The sequence below is a fragment of the Lissotriton helveticus genome, chromosome 10, assembly GCF_964261635.1.
Source record: "Lissotriton helveticus chromosome 10, aLisHel1.1, whole genome shotgun sequence".
In the NCBI taxonomy this organism is placed as follows: domain Eukaryota; kingdom Metazoa; phylum Chordata; class Amphibia; order Caudata; family Salamandridae; genus Lissotriton; species Lissotriton helveticus.
Window position 1 is genome coordinate 889,584,379 of NC_136071.1, and position 19,120 is coordinate 889,603,498.

Sequence of the window (19,120 nt, forward strand, 5' to 3'; positions counted from 1 at the left end):
CCAATCTGGTCTTAGAGCACAAGGGACTTAACAAACATCTGTTCGCAAGGACTTTGGCCAGGATCTTAGTTTCCATATTGAAAATGGAGATAGGCCTGTACCAAAATCACAGGGGTTTGGATTACAGATTTATTGGCCCCAATAAAATCGTAATGGAGTTAGCCCACCCTCTTCCTACATTGTAAGTAAGGGAGTAGATAGCTGTGAGGTGCTCTTTTTATACACTTCTAATGAAAAGCCGTTGGGGCCTGGTGCTTTCCCACTACGGCGTACCCCAAAGACCGTTGCAAATTCAGCCGCCGTAATATGGTCGTCCAGTACTTGCATGGCATAGTCAGCTGGGAAGAATGAGATCCTCCACAATGGAATGAAGGCGTTTAGCCTCCTAAATTGGGCGATCAGGATAGAGGCGGGTGCAATAATGGATGAACTCCTGTGCTATTGAGCTACCTCTCGACCCATCTCTGTGACAATGGAAGGGATCAGGTGGAGGGCCAGGTTCCAGCTCTCCAGCCAATGCAGGAGTTTCCCAGTCTTGTACTCAACTTCATAAAACCAAGCCTGTGAAGCAAGGTGAGCAAAGGTTGCAGTGTCCAGTTGTTTCTGGTTGAGTGAAAGCCATTTTAAATCTGCCACTTGTTTCAGATGAGCAGTGGGGTTAGCAGTGCAGGCTTCATCGGCTGAGCATAGGTCCAACTCAAGACCTCCTTGAGCCTACGGGAGCAGGTGGCTGATTGGTAGGAGATTATATGGCCACAAAGGGTCACCTCCAAGGCTTTAAAGACTATGGTGGCGTAGGTGACAAATGGTGTGTTAACGTTTAAGTAATCTGAGATGTGTGTCTGAAGGAAATCTGCAAATTCTGAGTCAGTAAGCCACCATGTGCTAAGGTGCCACTGACTGAGTTGTTGAGGTCTGAGGGTAAAAGCGATATGAGCATGGTCTGTCAGCACACATGGAAGGATACAAGCATCAATCAGTCGTACAATGTCAGTGGATGGCAGAAAGAGATCATCCAGCCTAGTGTGGAACTGGTGTGGCTCACTGGTTAGAGGCGGCAAACCCGGGAGCAGAGGACGGCCCGGGACCAGGGTTCAATTCCCGACGCGGCAGGGTCTTGGATCAGGGTCAGCGGACTCGATAATTCTCGCCTCGGTGCCTACTCTAACTAGGGATCACACTCGGCAACTCTGGGCATTAGCTTGCCTCATCTCCACAACGGCCCCACACATACGCCGGGGATGCCTGGTTTCACCTTGGAGATACCCAGTAGGGACCATCTCACAAGGAAAGCCAGCACAGGTTCCCCAGCGGTCTATAGCGCAGAGATACTCCTTCGGGAGTCGATTCTAGCGCGTTAGAAACCCGCAATTAATTAATTAATTAATTTTAATGAATTAATTAATGGGAGTGAGAGCAAAAAGTATCTTCCTTGCTCTAGGGATGGAGTAGGCGCCAGGAGTCAGAGAGCGCCCATAAAGTGGCCTAGGTGGCTAGATTGTATGTATGCCAAGTGAAAGGGTTGCTCGAGTCGAGCTGCGTGTCCATCACAGAGTTTAAGTTGCCTCCCAGAAGGTTGGGACCAGGGAGGGATTGTGGGGGGAGGGTCTGTAATGTAGCGGACACCAGCGTGGGGGGGACATAAATAGAAGCGATCATCTAGTGAAGACCCTCCATGTCCCCTTCCATCACAATAAATCGTCCAAGGGCATCACAGTGTGAGCATGTTACAAGTAGTAGGAGCTGCTTGTGAAGGCGAATGGCAGTGCCTCAGAAGCTGGCTGTGTACCCAGCATGGTAGACTCAGGTGTAGCCCCGAATCGCCTGCACAACCCCCCCCCCCACCCCCCCCCCCCCCCCACCACACTGCAGCACACAGCAGTGGTTACCAAGGAGGTAACTTTCTTGAAGAAGTAATACTATTGGGTGTGGCATCTGAGGCATTGAAATATAGTCCTGCATTTAATTGTGTGAATGAGCTCTTTTTTACGTTCCAGGAGAGGGTGGTGAGCTGTGTATGTCATAGGGGATGTATGCAAGGGGAGTAAGCAAGAATAACAGTGCTCGGAGTGCAGCGATGACTGAAATAAACAACAATACAATAAGTAAATGTAATACCATTAAACTTTAAGAAACTCTCAAAACTCCCTCCATCTCACACTTTCCCTCCAGAAGCATCTACTGTCCTTAAAAACTACAACAAGTAACTAAAAGGAGCCCACTGAGACACAATCTGTCCCAATCAATCCGTTGCTGGGAAAAGGATATAGTAGTGCTGGCGGGAGTCATGTAAGTATGGTTGGGTATAGCCACAGGGGCAAATCAAACATCACCTGTTGGATGAATGAGGAGGGTGAAGTGGAACGGTGGAGTTAGGGGGTGTAGCAATGGATCTACCATTGTCTCTTTCAAGGTCCAGGGAAAGGTGACCTTGGGTGTGTTAAAGGTCACAGCGTGTTGATCTCATGTGTTTCCTGGTGGGGAGGACAGAGCTCTTCCCCTCTGTGTCAGAGGAGTCCCACGGGGGCAGGACGGTTCATTTCAAGAGCAGCTGTTCAGTAGCCCATGAGAGGGACACCTCAGGGAAGTAGAAAAAACAGGATTTTGAGTCATGGAGTACCTTGAGGCGGGTGGGGAAGAGGAGCATCTACAGGATACCCATAGAGGGGAGCCATTGCTTCACGGTCTTATATTTCCTGTGCCATTGCTGTCCCACACAGGTGTAATCCAGGAATATCATCACTTGGGTGCTTTGAAAATGGATGTTGTTCGCCTCGCTGGCCTCCCAAAAAATTGTGTCCCGATCCCGGTAATTCAGGAATTTGGCTTTCAAGGGGTGAGGTGGAACCCCGAGAGCAGGCTGCCGAGCAAGAGATCAGTACGCCCTCTCCATTACAAAGCAAATAGTCAGAGAGGAAGTGTTCAGGGGATTGTTCTTCAGACCCCTCGGGGAATCCCATATAGCATAGGTTACAGCATCAGGCCCGGCCTTCGGCGCCCTCCCCCCAGTTCTCCAACTCTGCAGACATCGTGAAGAGGTGATGGACTGTGGATTTGAGTTCCTTGACGGTGTCCTCCAGCCCCGATACTCGGCCCTCCATCTCTGGGACTCTGTCTGCCACTCACCGGAGGTCCAGTCATAGAAAGGAAACCTCCACAATGCCCCCCCCTCATTAATCTTAGTGTCTAGCATGGAGCGAGGAGCTTGAATAGCCTGAAGGATGGCGTCAGTGCTCTCGGAGTTAAAGGGTGGTCTAGATCGATCCGATTGAGCCGTGGGGTCCCAGAGGAGCCATAGTGGGGGACGTGTAGAGACTACTTTTAGCCTGGGAGTGAGAAGCAGAGGATTAGTTGCAGCCCATGGTAAATCACGGAAGGATGGACGGAAAGAGAAACATGGGTGGGGAAAAATCCCTGTCACAATGGCACGCTTAATATGGTAACGGCGTGGCAAGATGTAGTTGTGTGCATCAAAATCAACTGCGTGCAGGTGTCAGGAGTGCAGCACCCCAGCCTAGCTCGCTTGCATACCTGTCAGGAGAATCTGGGAGATGGAGGGGAGCACGAGTAGTCAGGAGATGTCCGAGCAGCATACGTAAGGGCCAGGTGGGCTCACAAATGAGAGGCGGCCTGCAGTGGCTCTCTGCTGGGGTGTCAAAGTCTGTGATTCAAGGAGGAACCGTCAAGTCAGAAGCAATAGAGCAGTGTGAGGTCCCAAGCTCGTTATCAGCATCCAGATCCGGAAATGTGGGGAACTGGGCTGAGTGGGTCATCCCTGAGTGTCACCATCAGTCCCCCAGGGTTGGGTCAGTGCAGTGGTTGCGATCACCCCTTGCGGCCACTGACAAAGCATGTTCTTCAGGGCCCCAGAAAGCAAAACTGTGCATAATTCATTGTGTGGGAAGCATTTCCAGAACCTGGTGGGCCTCGTGACCCTGATGAGACAGTCTAGGCGGCCCCAATAGTGAGGTCCAGTGTGGGGGGAAGTCAGGTTGCGGACGAAGCTGCAAGGGTGTCCCACCAGAGGCACCAGCATGGCTTGGCATATTCATCAAGAAGGGTCCTCCCTCAGGTGTGCTGAACAGCCTCACTACTATTCCCTAAGGCCTGCTGCGGTAGCGGCTTGTGTGTCACATGTTTAAGATGAACAGGATGGGCTACCTTCTGAAAAATGGGCCGAAGGCCTTGGATGTGTCTGAGGCTAATTGAGGATGTTGTGGGCCGGAGGATCCCCTCTGCAGCCTCCCTGCCTTGACCAGGCGTGCATGCAATCAAAAGTTCCCCATCGGGGGTGCCGCAAAGACACACCTTTATTTCCCTGGGGCCCACTACTATATCAATGCCGTAACTGCGCGGGCAGGATGAGCACGAGAGGGCCCCCTTCCTCCAGTATATGGGCTGAAGGCCTTGGGTGTGTCTGATACCGCTCAAGGGTGCGGCGTACCGGCGGAGGGGGCCGGTTCACATCTGAGCCTCCTTGCAGTTTCAGGAAGTGCTGGTGTGGGTTGATTCACTCGGGGCGTCGACAGCACCGAGGATTGTGATTGCACCGGAGCGGGATGGCTGGGAGCTCAGAAGAGTGTGTCCACCATCTTGGTGCGGTTGGCCATACCCTGATCCTCTGCTTTTTAACAGGTTATAGTAAGAAAGTTTGTATGCCTCGTTTGAGTTTTCCGCAATTCTCCTTGTCCCTCCCTAACTCCTACATTATTTAATCTATACTTGGCCCCTTCCATGCTGGCCTTATCGAGTTGGTTTATCTGATTCTTAGGCTGGATGGCAGTAATAATGTGGAATACCTCAACCTATATTAGGGTCTTAAGACCGTCACAGACCGGATGTCAAGAAATTGCCTGAAACTCAATTCAGATAAAACAGGTTACGGTCCTTGGTTTTCAAACTTCAATATGATCATCGGTTTGGTGGCCAGATACTTTGGGTCGTTGCCCCCTCCCACCAGAGCCATGAAACTCCTAAGTGTGGTGTTCGATGCCAAATTCTTGGTGAATTGTCATTCTGTTTCCTACATATTAAGGTTTTAAGGAAAATTCAGCTGTTTTTCATGGATATGACACATTACCTAATCCTCCAAGCAGCCGTAGGCCCATACATTGATTATGCAAACTCACTAAATCAGGACATCATTTTTTCACTATCTCTCACTTACAGTTGGTTCAGAATGCGCAACCCAGCTCCTACCCGAAGTACCATGCCATTTCTCAATCTCTGGTCGTTTGAAGGCCTACTAGTACAGAAACGTTCTTCTTTAGAAGCCTCTACATCTAGCAGGCTCTTCTTGACAAATCTTCGTTCTTTATCTTCCTTTTGTTTTCCTGGTAGGTGTCGCTGAGGACTTTACGTTCTTCAGAGGCTATTTTGTTAGAGTTAACAAAGATAAGAAAGTTTCCACAGGTTGGACGGGCCTTCACATTTGAGATGGGAACTACATGGAACTCCTAAGCGTTGGAGCTAAGATGACTTTAAAACTATTTAAAATTAAAAAAAGAAGTAATGGGAGCCAAGATGGCGATCGGAACAGTCGCATGAACGCTTCGCTCTGAGGCCCCTTCCTCCCCGCTTGCCTATCCTGTCGATAATCCTGATCGAGACTTTATGATTTCTGTTGTTAGAGGACAACGCTCGCTTACCGTCTGATTTTGGGGCTCCTTCGTGCGGTGGCTCCTGAGATCTACCCCTGTCTGCTTGCTGGCCTTCCCGGCCCTGACGCCGGGGCCTCGAGTGCAGCGCCCGCCCGGCAGTGTTCGGAGTGTTGGCGGCCCTGGTTCGGATGAGAGGCCTGTCGATGGGAGCCTGGGAGCCGCGAGCCGAGAGAGATGGAGCTGACCCACTCCCAATAGTGGATTGTCCCGTATACCCAAGCAGTTGGTGAGCCGGAGAGAAGCCGTGTTGCCCGGTTCCCCTTGGGTGTGACGCCCACTCATGTTAATAGTCCCGTCCGGGAACCGGTGCCTGGCTCCCGGAGAGCTGCGGGGAGCGCACCCGGCCTTCTGGTGACTCTCCTTTCCGTGCCAGGCGCCGACCGCCGCCGATCAGCTGTGAGACCTGTTGCTTCTGGCGGTCGGACTGGACTCGGAGGTGGAGGGAGAAGTGGCGGAGAACGAATCGCTTAAGATGGCGGACGACCCCTTGGAGTGCATCCCTCCCGGAGACGGAGACACTGCTGCATTTGAGACCCCGGACCTCGGTTACATGGGGCGGCGCTTACACGTAGTCATGTGCTGGTTGCACTGGTTACCCTGCGGACTGATCTGCTTCGGAAGTCCCGGGACTTGGAGGTACAGATCGCTGCCATTGTCGATCCGCCATTTTGTGGCGTAGTGGCTTCCCCCCGAGTTGGTGCCGTTGAATCTCCTCTGGTTGCTGTGTCGGGGTCCCCGGATGAATCTACGATTTTGAGGGAACGAATGGATCTGGCACCTGTACTGCAATGCCTTCCACATCTTGTGTCTTCCTATCCGTGCTCGGCAGACCTGTTTTTGGACTTGGCCTCGCTGGTGATCGGCATATTGTTGCGCTCTGGCTGCCGCCGTGTATCGCTGGCTGCTTCATGGCGGATGGGACAAAGTTGTGCGAAGGTGCCGCCTCCCTCACCTGGCTGGGGTGGACTTTTTGTATCGTACTGTCTCCTGACTGCAAGACTGTTTAGCAATTCTACTATTCACAGAAGTGGCCAGGGGTGACCTCGCTTGGGCCCGGACGGGACTTCTTCCTAGTTAATGGCGAATCCGGGACACATTTTGTAGGACTGTTATTGATTGCATCCTGTGCGTTGCCTGTTCTCTGTATTTTTCTCTGGCCTCGGTCTCGATGCTTTTAGCTGCGGGGATTGGGGGGACCGGGTGTTTACATCGCCGGCTCCTCTCCTCACTCTTTTTTGTTTTAGTCCTCCTCCTTTTCTTTTTATTTCCTTTCTTTCGGGTGACTCTGGGGCGACAGGCACGCTGTTAGTGGGGTAGGCCAAAGCCATTACGGTGATGTAGGGTGGCGGGTGATGGGGGGGGGTTTGTTATTTTAATTTGTTTTGTTCTATGGTCCCTTTCTTTCCCCTTTTTCTTTAGGGGGTTGGCTGTGTCATCTTTTTCCGTCCTTTACCTATCCGGCGTCTGCACTTGCCTTTCTTACTGTCTGGTACGGGTGGGCTTTCTACGCGACATCTTGCTAAATTGCTTGCTATTGTTTGACCTTTACTCCTGGCCTGCCTTAGGCGGGCATTGGGTGTATTTGACTCCGTTACTTATGATTGATTTTAGATTGCATGGAGGGGTATACCTCTCCCGTCTCTTTTTGTTTGATTGTGTTGTGTGATGCCACTGTTGACATAGTCGCTGCCTCCGCTCTATATTATAAAAATGAAACCTCTTTTATCCTTGTGCTTTCCTGTGGTGCGACCGCGCCTTACGATTACAATGTGCTTTCCCCCTTTATCGTACACATTTAAACTGCTCTGTCTTGATCTCCTGACTTTGCGGCCGGCACCTGTGGTTGTGGGCCCGCGCTTGTATCGCTCTGACTGTTTTAATAAAGGTTTAAAAAAAAAAAAAAGAAGTAATGACTTGGCTCTTGATTTGAGCTGCGGGATGTATCTCGTATATACAATATTTTACACCAGGATGTCTTTCGGTAATAGCACACTTTAGAATATTAAAAATAAATATATAACAAATAATTTTGCTTCAACAAGAATTCCAAAACCCAGAACAGCATTTTAAATAGAACAGTCAAACCTTCTCACCTCCTAAACAATGGGAGCATTTTCACAAGAACTGTTTTCGTAGCTGCTAAGTAACAACACTCCTGGGTGCCACTGGCCAGATGTAAGCAACTTTTACAGTATAGTCAAACTTGATGGATGTCGGCAGAGTAAACCTGAATGGTGCTCCGATTGGTGTAGGTAACTGTCAATATAGACCAATGTGTTAAAGAGATGGAGGATGAAGGAGGTTAGTATGTGGTGGTGCTCTTCCCATTTTTAGACTGTTGAAAAGGGGCACTGTTTTGGAAAAACAAGTTAAAACTTCCCACTGAAACATATCTAGAAGTACCTATTTAAGTGGTATGAAGAATACAACTGCAAGATAAAATTGCCAATTCCTGGTCCATCAATTTTTGTTTTCTTGAGAAGTTTTGCGCTGCACTGACCTGCCGTCTAATATTCACTTCAGAATGCTAAACTGGGGTAGAAGCATGTCTTAAATTGAATAATCCAAGAACTACTGGTAATTATGATGCTGGAAGCAAAGATCGGTCCTCGAAGAAGTGTCCAGAGAGTCCTCACAGGGAAGGAAGTAGAGCCTACCTGTGCGAGATCAACATAACTGGACTTCAATCATAGGGAAGACTGGTGCTCAGTACCTGTGAAAGAGGTGAAGGATGGATGCATTCTGGCAGAACAGAGAAGACATATTTTCTAACAGGACAACATTTCCCTTGGATATTTTCTTAGTGTAGAAGCTGCATTGAACTTCAACAACTGTTTTGTAAGCATGTTTAACACAATAGGTGCTGTAGTCAAATAAAACAACCCCCCTTAGCAATATAAAAATCAACTGAGAAGCTGTTCCACTTTCATTGCCCATCAATTCTTTTTATTTTTTTTTATATTTCTTTTTATTGAAAATATAAAAACAGCAAGGTAAAGAACATATTACACAAAGTGTAAATTCAACCGGGGAAGGAGAAGTCAATACAAATGAAATCAGCAATCCATATACGGAAGGAGTGGGGTGAATGTCAGCAACTGCATGAGTGAGCAGTGTAGTGCTTTGGATGTCCACAGGGACTCCTATTTAAGGTGAGCACCTGTGGGATTAGCCCTTGATACCATACTAAGACACCGGAAGACTGCAATAACGCTGGGCGCTTCTGATCGCGCTCCTCTTTTTAAATACTCCCGTTTGCCTATTTTATTTATTTTAGGTTTCTTGTACCCTGTTTTTAGCGGACAGTTTCTAGGGCCCTTACCTGCACGTTTAATTGTTTATCACCGCGTTTCGTGGGTCCGGTTCCCGGTTCTGGGTGGTGAGCTAGGAACGGGCGCCATCTTGGAGTGGGGTGAATGTCAGCAACTGCATGAGTGAGCAGTGTAGTGCTTTGGATGTCCACAGGGACTCCTATTTAAAGCTCGCTCTCCCGCGCAGCGGACCAGCGCAGCGGGCGTGCCTTCGCTGTGCCGGAGTCGTGCCTGAGTCCTGCCCGTCTGCGCCCAGTGGCAGGCGGAGCGGCGGGAGACTTTGACCTAGGGCGACCGTACTCAATCGTAGCCACCATGGTCAGCTACACCTCTGCGCAACTCCGGTCCCTACAAAGGGTATCGTGTGGTTGCTTCAAGGTTTTCCCTGGTCGTTATAGGGGCAAGAGCAAATGCCCTGGTTGTGGCTGGTCGAAAGGCGCTGGTCTACGGCCACCCCCTTACCGCGAGGCGGTCCCGGTGAAGCATTTCTGTATGCTATTGAACACCAGGTCAGTGCGCAGTCATGCTCAGGAGCTCTTTGACCTCCTTACTTTGGAAAAACCGGTCTGTTTGATGCTTACTGAGACCTGGCTGGGAGCTTCCTCCAACCCGGATATCGCCTCGGCGATCCCGTCTGATTATAGCATCTACAGGCAGGACAGATCGGAAGGAAGGGGTGGCGGTGTAGCCATCGTGGTGAAGAACTCTGTTGTATGTTCTATTATTCCCACTGAGGCCATCAAAGGGTCTGAGTCCCTTGCCTTTTCTTTATCTTTGGCGCCGCATCAATCAGTGAAAGGTTTGTTAGTGTATAGACCTCCGGGTCCAGCAGGCTCTTTTTTTGAAGAACTCCAGTCTGTTATACTATCGCTGGCCATGAGAGCCGATCATTGCATTCTGGCCGGTGACTTTAACTTTCACATGGACGATGCGCTGGACTCAGAAGTGATTAAATTATCTGATATCACGACTCCCCTGGGCTTAGCCCCCTTTCTCTTTGAACCAACGCATGACAAAGGCCATACCTTGGATCAGGTCTTCTCTTCCTCCCCCATAGAGGTGACAGCACTTATTCCGGTTCTTTGGACTGACCATCGCCTGGTTCAGTTTTATATACTGGGCAAGGAGAAACCTCGGAGTAGTGCCCCTAGGCAGCTTGGTTTAGGGACAAGGGCGTTGCACCGGGTGACTCCAGAATTGCTGTCTAAAGCACTATGTGAACATCCCTGCCCTCTTACGGGGGTTCTGGATAGTGACCTGGAATCCTTGCAGGCCTGGTTTGAGGATAGGCTAAATGATCTGGCCCCTTTGAGGCCTCCTCGATCATTACCCAAATGGGTTTCTGCCCCGTGGTTTACTGGCGCGCTGCTTGCTTCTCGCAGGCAGTGCAAGGTGGCGGAAAGGACCTGGCGAGCCCAGTACAACCCCGAGGCCAGACTTGAATATAGAACTAGGGTCAAAGCCTATCACCGAGCCATTCTTGTTGAGAAGAAAAGCTATTTCGCCAGGAGGATCGAGGATGCCTCGAACTCCTGAAAAGAGATCTTTACGATCGTCAGGGAATATATCGCCCCGCGGTCGAATGCGGCCCACTCTGTTCCCTCTCAGAAGTGGGCGTCGGATCTGGCTTGCTTCTTTACGGCTAAAATCAAGTTGATACAGGAGTCTTTTCCACCGCGGCCGGCGACTGCCTTGCCTGGCTCCGAGGTTGGTCCCGTTACATCGGTCCCCTCGGGGCCTGTCCTGTCAGATTTTCCGCCTATTTCAACTGCCTCGTCCCTGACACTTCTGGCCAATCTCAAATCTGGATCGCCACTAGATCCATGCCCGGCCAAATTTTTGGCGAAGATGGCGGAGGTAGTTAACCCGCTGGTCAACCCTCTCCTGAATTGCTCTTTGAGCCAAGGCGAGGTTCCTTTGGCGTGGAAGCAAGCCATGGTTATCCCCCTTATCAAGAAGCCCGGTCTGGCTCCTGAGGCCTTGGCCAACTATAGGCCTATTTCTCTTCTTCCGGCTCTGGCCAAGACCCTGGAGAAGCACGTGCCCAGCGTGCTCTCCAATTTTTTGGAATCTAATGATCTGCTCCATTCCACTCAGTCAGGCTTTCGCCCTAATCTGAGTATGGAGACGGCGCTGTTGGAGGTGTCTGAGGCCATCAAGGAGACGCTAGACTTGGGTGGGAGAGCTATGTTGATCATGCTCGATCTGTCGGCGGCCTTTGACACCGTTCCCCATGAGGGCTTGCTCATCAGACTTTATGAGATCGCTCTGAGGGGGACGGTGTTCAGCTGGTTTACATCTTTCTTAGCTGGTCGCCGACAGACGGTCTGGGTTTCCTCAGCCTCCGCTGAGATGCCGCCATTGGGAGTCGGAGTCCCGCAGGGCTCTGTATTGAGCCCGACTCTTTTTAACATCTTTATGACCCCTCTGGCGGCTCTGGCCGAGTCTTTCGGTGCCCAGATCGTATCCTACGCGGATGACACCCAGCTGCTCTTCACCTGCCGGAAAGGGGAGGATTTTGATGGAGAGAGTATCCGCGAGTGCCTTGGGGCTGTTTTCAAATGGCTCCAACTGAACAGCCTCAAGTGCAACTCAGATAAATCGGAGGTACTCTTCTTCGGCTGTCAATCCGACCCGGACTGGCAGGTGTGGTGGCCTGCGGACATGTCTCCTCCGAGGCAGTCATCTCAGCTAGCGAAGAATCTGGGGGTCAAAATTGACAATAGCTTGACCTTAAGATCTCAGATCCTCGCCCTTACGGGCACTTGCTTTGGACTTCTCCGCATGCTTCGGAAGTTTTTTCCGTTGCTTTCCGAGGATCACAGGAGGATTACGATGCAGGCCTTGATTGGTTCAAGATTGGACTACGCTAACATCTTATATCTTGGCCTGCCCGAATACCTCCTGCAACGGATGCAGGTGGTCCAGAATGCGGCGGCGCGCGCCATCTTTGGTCTGCACAGGCGAGTTCATGTTTCCGGCCTGTTGCAGTCGCTTCACTGGCTGCCTATCCGACAGCGGATAGTCTTCAAAACTCTGACCCTCGCGCATAAGGCCTTCTATTCTACTGGGGCAAAATACCTGCAGAGGAGGTTCCTGCCATACCGTCCGTCTCGATCTCCGAGATCAGAGTCGAAGCTTCTCGCCATTGTTCCTCGTGTGAAGAGGGCCCGCCTGGGAGGTCGCTCTTTTATGCTCCGGGCCCCTCAGCTTTGGAACTCTCTGCCCCTCTCGCTACGTAGCAATCCTAACCTGCTATCTTTTAGGAAGGGCTTGAAAACCTGGCTTTTTGCCTCTTAGATTTTATCTTCTTCGTTCCCTTCTTTTTATTGTGTTGTGTTTGCCAGGATGTTAATAAAGCGCCGGGACACTCTTTTGAGTAGCCGTGCGCTATAAAAGCCACAAAATAACATAACATAACATAACAAGGGGAAGGGGGGGGAGGACACCGGGAAAATCAATACACATACAAATAGGCAGTCAGAATGCGTGGTCAGGGGGAAGGTGGAACATCAGTTTTATTTGCAATAGGCGGTGCACAAATATCTCCACGGTAGGTATTCCAGGGTCCCCATATTCTACACCATTTCCGGTGCCGACCCCGGGCCAAATACACTGTTTTTTCTTGGAACATGCACCAGTCCATATTTTCCTTCCATAATGCAACTGTAGGTGGCTTTTGGGATCCCCAAAATTGAGCTATATCGCGCTTGGCCATCATGGCCCCCAGGGTCGCCCATTGTGTCTGGGTACGTTATAGTCCGTGGGTTAGCAAACATTCAATAGACATCGACTAGCTTCTGGTAAGAGGGCAATCCCCGTTACTTCCTTCATTACATCATGTACCCCACTCCAGTAGGCGGCAACCTCACGACATTCCCAGATAATATGAAGAAATGTCCCCATCTGGACGCACCCTCGCTTGCACAAACCCTCCTCAGAAAAGCCCATGTGTACCAATCGGGGGCCCGTGACATATACCCTGTGAAGAATCTTAAGTTGAACCAGTCTAAGTCGAGCTGGTATCGCAACCTCCTTGGGAGAGGAGATCGCAGATTGCCAGTCCTCGTCATCCAGTTCAAGGCCGTCACGGGTCCACAAGTCACACAGGAGATCTGACCTGTCATTTATTAGTTTTTTATAGACTAAGAAAATAGTACTATCGGGCACATGACCGTCTAACAATCTATCTTCAAGCGGGGACGACTCCGGTATTACCTCCCCCACTGGAAAAACCGACCTCAAAGCATGTCGAACTTGAACGTAACGGAAGTACGCTAAATCAGCTAGTTCATACTCCTTCTGTAGCGATTCAAACGATTTAATCTGGCCCTTCACCCAGAGGTCTCCCACCTTACTGATAGCGATGAGATCCCACTTGTCAAATCCCTTGGTCTTCCACAGTTTACCCAGTTTATCAGAGCCAAAGAGTGGGGTAGCGCGAGTCAAGCGGTCTTTCCAACCCATCGAACTAGTTGCATCCCGCCACAGACGCACCGCCGTCTTGGTAGGTCCCGACAAGTCCCAGATTACGGATTTAGAATATAGTGCCCTGTAGTAGTTACCCCCAGGTACCAGCCATCTGTCCATTGCAAAGGCGGGGTTCAATTCGGGACCATACATAGCATGATTGATGGCTCCCAATTGAGACGCCCAATAATAACGTTTTATATCAGGAAGAGCGATCCCCCCGTCATACCATGGGAGCGTCAGTTTAGCAAGTGCGATACGAGGTCTACCATCCCAAATCAACTTCCTTTGAAGACCCTCGACTGCACGGAAATAGCTGGCCGGAACTACATCAAGAGTGTTTTGGAGTGCATAGAGAAAACGAGGCAGAGACATCATTTTAAAAAGAGCCACACGACCCAACGGTGAAAGCGGAAGATTACGCCAAGCTGCGACATCTTGTTTCAATCTAGACAAGGGAGGGAGGAGGTTATCCTCATACCGAGTCGTGGGGTCCAATGAAATGTAGATACCGAGGTATTTAAACCCCGTGTGCGCTATCTGAATGGGACAATTATTTGGGAGAAGAGGGACATCACCTGAAAGGACGTAAAGATAGGATTTGCTCCAGTTAATGATTAGACCTGAATTTCTGCCGAATGAATTCAAAACATCGCACAATACTATCAGGGACTTCCGGGGCGAAGTCAAATACAATAATATATCATCATCTGAAAAAAGCGGGATGCGATCTTCAAACTCCGGGGCCCACCGAATACCCTTAATCGAGGGCTCCCACCGGATCCACGCGGCGAGGGGTTCAAGAGCTAGAGCGAACAAGAGCGGTGATAGAGGACAGCCCTGACGAGTTCCCCTCCCAAGACCAAACGGAGCTGAGACTCCGCCATTCACAACAATTTGCGCAAGGGGGTCCTCGTAGAGCAGCCGCACCCAGCCTATAAAACCGGGTCCAAACCCAAACTTAGTCAATGCAGCCCATAAATACGACCATTCCACAGTATCGAAAGCCATCGTGGCATCCAACGACGCCAAGATGGCCGGCTCACTCAGCGTCGCAGCTCTCGCGAGAACACCGTGCAGTCGCCTAAGATTCAGGGCAGTATTTCTATGCGGGATAAAACCGGATTGATCCGGATGTATCAAATCGATAATTACCGTGATCAGTCGGTTAGCCAATACTTTCGCAAGGATCTTAGGTTCCGCATTTAAAAGGGATATAGGTTGATACGACGCACACTTATCTCTCGGCTTCCCCTCCTTATGAATCACCACAATAGTCACTAAACGCTGATCACGGGGCAGAGAGCCACATTCCCGAGACTCCAGAAACATATCCCGGAGATAGGGAGCCATCTTGTCAGGGCGCAACTTGTAAAGTTCGATAGGCAGGCCATTGGGACCCATTGCTTTCCCCGATCGCAAGGAACGAATCGCAAGCGCCACTTCATCAGGTGTTATAGCGGCGTCCATTTGGTCTCTATCAATGTCAGAGAGACGCGGTAAAACAATATCTCACAACAATAGATGTGAGTCCTCCTCCGGTCTATCAGACACAGAGGAATACACAGATTTGAAGTGGTCTGCAAAACACTGAACAATCTCCTTAGGGTCAGAGATCCGGACACCATCTTCTGTCTCAATCACAGGCACCACCCGATTAGCTCGATCTTTCTTATCCAGCCATGCATTCAATTTACCAGCTTTGTCTCCCACGTCATACAGACGTCCCTGCTGCTCCCTACTCATGGCCTTAGCCGCGTCGGTGACCAATGTCCTGTACTCAAGTTGTTTTAGTCCCAAAACATGGGTCTTAGCACGGGTGACCCCCCCCGCTCTAGGTCAAGCTCCATGTCCGCGATCTCTGTTTCAAGCCTAACCACATCCTCATCTCTCCATTTCTTAGCATCCACTATCAACGACAGGGCCTGACCCCTAAGGACGGTCTTAAAAGCCTCCCAAAGCGATACTGCTGATGAAACAGAACCCTCGTTCTCCCAAAAATACAGTTCAAGAGATTTAACCAGGGCAGCGCGAGTCGTAGGGTTTCTGAAATACCAAGGATTAATCGGGGCAACCCGTCCCCCGGAATCTAAATCCATCCGCAGCCATAGCGGAGAATGATCCGAAATTCCCCGAGCTAAATGCTTGACCTTAGTGACAGAAAGAGCCTGCTCAGCCGGTACCAAAACATAGTCGATCCTAGAGAGGCTACCGTGAGCGCCCGAATGAAACGTATACTGCCGTTGAGTAGGATGCAACAACCTCCAACAATCTACCAGACTCAAAGTGTCAAGGAACCCATGGAGCCAGTTCGGTGATCCCTTTAGATCCCTGGTCGGGTGTCGATCGACCACACCGGAAACTACTGCGTTAAAATCACCACCCAGAAGCAGAGACCCCTCAGGGAGAGCCAGAACGATCCGCCCCAAGTCCGCAAAAGTAGTTGATTGCAGGCCAGAGGGGCATATACCGAGACCAGAGAGAGGGTGCGGCCCTCCCATCTTCCCGTAAGAGCGACGTAGCGCCCTCTATCATCGAGAATAATCGAGTTAATCTCCAGTGGGAGAGAATTCTTAATGAGGATTCCAACCCCTCTAGAGCCAGAGGAAAACCCAGCATGTGCGACCAGACGATATCCCCTCCTATTCATAGCATGACAAGAATTACCAATCAAGTGCGTCTCTTGAAGAAGGAACACATCAGGGGAGAGACGTTTCAACAATTGCAACACCACCCCACGTTTTATCCTATCCCCCAGCCCATTCACATTCCAACACATTAATTTCAGCCCTCTACCCCCATACCGAAGAAGAAAGAAAATCCAACCCCAGTAAGAACTCAACACCTCGATGAAACAATTTAAGGATACAGTACCTTGCAAGAAAACATACAAACACCCCAACAGAACCTCCCATCCCCCCCCCAACATCCCGTTACATAGCCCCCCACCCTGCACCCCTGCGTTAGACTAAAAAGCCACCCAAACTTACAGTGTGCCTGTCGCCCCCCACATTTAACTAAACTACAACAAGACACTCAGAGGAGGAAAAAAGACCCACCAATAGCCCTGCAACCCCCCAAATGTACATTAAATCACATATCAGGATTATCGAACCACAGTCCAAAGTCCACGAAAATACCCCAGGAACCAAGCAACCGGCGACTATTCTTGTTCCGCCCTCCGCCAGATCGCTCCTCCGATGGATGTTGATTAGGTAGAGTGTCCAGCCAGTTGGCCGCCACCTCTGGTCGATCACAAAATAAGTTCGCTCAGCATGTTCAATCCTCAACTTGGCCGGGAAAAGCATGGCATATATGAGTCCCATATCACGCAGTCTTCTTTTCACCCCCAGGAAACCGAGTCACTGCTTCTGGACAGATTGGGTGAAGTCCGGGTAGAAGCTGATATTTGTGTTTTCGAACTTTGTAGGTCCACCCATCCGCGAGGCCTGCAGGATAGCGTCTCTATCATGAAAATTAAAAATTCTCGCAATGATAGGCCGTGGTGGGGCACCCAGTTTCGGTTTACCGCCCGGAACTCTGTGAGCCCGTTCAACTGTAAAGAATTTACTCAATCCTTTAGGTGCGAGGTGACCAACAATCAGGTTCTCAACAAAGAGGTCAGCAGCAGGATCCTCCGCTTTCTCCGGGACACCAATAATATGAAAATTGTTCCGCCTGGCCCTTCCTTCATAATCCTCCAGACGACGTGTGAGGAGATCACTGGTGGTCTTTAGGTGACAGACCTCCGTCTGTAGGTCAGCGACATCACCCGTCAGACTAGAAGCCTTGATATCCAGTGATTTGACCTTCTCATTAGTTTTTGCCAGGTCCGTGCGGATCAGGTTGACATCAATCGCCACAGTATCGAGCTTATGGGCGAGAGTCTCAATTTGTTGCCCTAATGAGGATTTAATCCCGTCAATGGCGGCCATGACATCTTGCAGGGTCAGTTCATTGGCCGAAGTTGGTGGATCTCTAGTGTCCTCCTGCGACTTACTAGATCCGCCGGGAGATCCCTTAGCTTGGGCATATCGATCCATGATGTTAGTCTGGGTATAGCCACCCCGCCGAGTGGTCTTAAGTTTCTGCTTTTCGCCCTCTGGTTTCCCCGTCATTGCGGGAGATAGGTTAACTTAAATGGGAGAGACGAATCAGGAAGATGGCGGCCACTGGTCCCCTCTGGCGGAGGCAGCCCCAGCCAGGGGGCACAGGCCAAATGTCCTCCAGATCCGGCAAGTCGGTGAGAAATCACACTTGTGGGTGCCACTGGGCGGCCGTCTTCAGGCTAAGGGGTGGGCTCGGTTCCAGTCAGAGCTTCCCTGAAAGCAAAACTGAAAGTGAAAGCAACCGAACAGGACGAACCAGCCCCCTCAAGCCGATGTTATTCAACTACGACCCGGGCACCATGCCAACTCCACAGCCGGGCACCACGGAGATGTAGGCCGCAATCTTCTAATCGCCGTAACTCCGGCTCCCAGGGTTCGATTCAAAATCCGTAAGCAGATTACACCTCAGTCGTGGTTCGCCTTCAAGATGACGTCAATAAGGGACAGGATAAACGACAGGATAGATGCGGGAGGTTGCGAGGGTCTCGGGAGCCCTAAGCTCACGCGGCCATCTTGGTTGTGCGCTAAGCTCCTCCTCCAAGAGAAAATTGCCCATCAATTTAAGGAAGTCTCTTTAGCCCCGTTTCTTATGCAAAAAGGCCTTGAAACTTCTTCAGCTTTTTCATGATGGATAATCCAATCATATATGAGCTTTCTGTAGAGGCTAGGCTCTTACTAGACACGGAGGGACAGCAAGCAATGTTTGCTCTCTGAAATTTAAAGTCTTTGAAGCTACTATCAATACTTGATGGCTTCAATAAATGGTGGTAGGGTGAGACAAAATAACAGAAACTAACAAACATCTCTGGGCTGAGAAACAAAAGCATCTGGACTGCTGCCACAGGCATTGAAACTATGAGTTGTAAGCATGGAGCACTAGCATGCAAATTTGATGCTCCCTATCTTTTCTGGAGCAATTCTATGTGAATATAGTAGAAGACTGCTTAAAAGCATTTCCTAATTTTTCCAGAACTCTTTCGGATCAGGCGTTTAGGAGCATGTTTATATTAAAGAGAACATTTTAAAACAACTATCAAACTCTTTTACCTGAATGTGCTGAGAGAGCCAAGGTTTTCGAATCAAATCTAATTGGAGCTTGCTTCATAATCTAAAATGAAAAAGCAATACTGTTCAGTGTGCTACCACCATAACATCCCTAATATATAATGAGACGAGATAAATAAACTAGACCCACAAACAACAATGGCCCGCATTCAACAATGTCAATAGATTCCTTGATACGCTGGTCTGCGTGAAGCTAAACATTGGCTCTATGGCATTAGTTTCTAATTTTCATGAAGACCACAGCATTTTGCCCCACCAAATAAAAAAGTACAATGTGGTGACCTCACAAACGTGGATTTCCACTTTTCTAGGAATGCTCCCTTTTTTGTGACAATTAGGTTGCTTGCATGCCCACACACCATGTAAGAATTTAGGCTTAGGCTCTGGTGCCCATATATCGACCAGCCTGTGCATATTCATAAGCAAGTGATGTTGATTTGCTTTCTTCTATCATATTCTATGAAACGTTGCTCTTCTCAGAGTAAGAGCCTGCAAACTGTGCCTC

At 49.9% G+C, this 19,120-nt stretch overlaps 1 protein-coding gene across 5 annotated transcripts in view; it reads right to left on the minus strand.

Moving 5' to 3' along the window:
* The window catches only part of ULK4 (unc-51 like kinase 4), a 2,246,396-nt gene that overhangs the window by 1,797,802 nt on the left and 429,474 nt on the right, over positions 1 to 19,120 (minus strand). For all 5 annotated transcript variants that reach the window (XM_078663530.1, XM_078663529.1, XM_078663527.1 and 2 more), the window contains one exon: positions 18,598 to 18,658. In XM_078663530.1, coding sequence (XP_078519656.1) covers positions 18,598 to 18,658 — 61 coding nt within the window. The remainder of the gene's footprint in view (positions 1 to 18,597; positions 18,659 to 19,120) is intronic.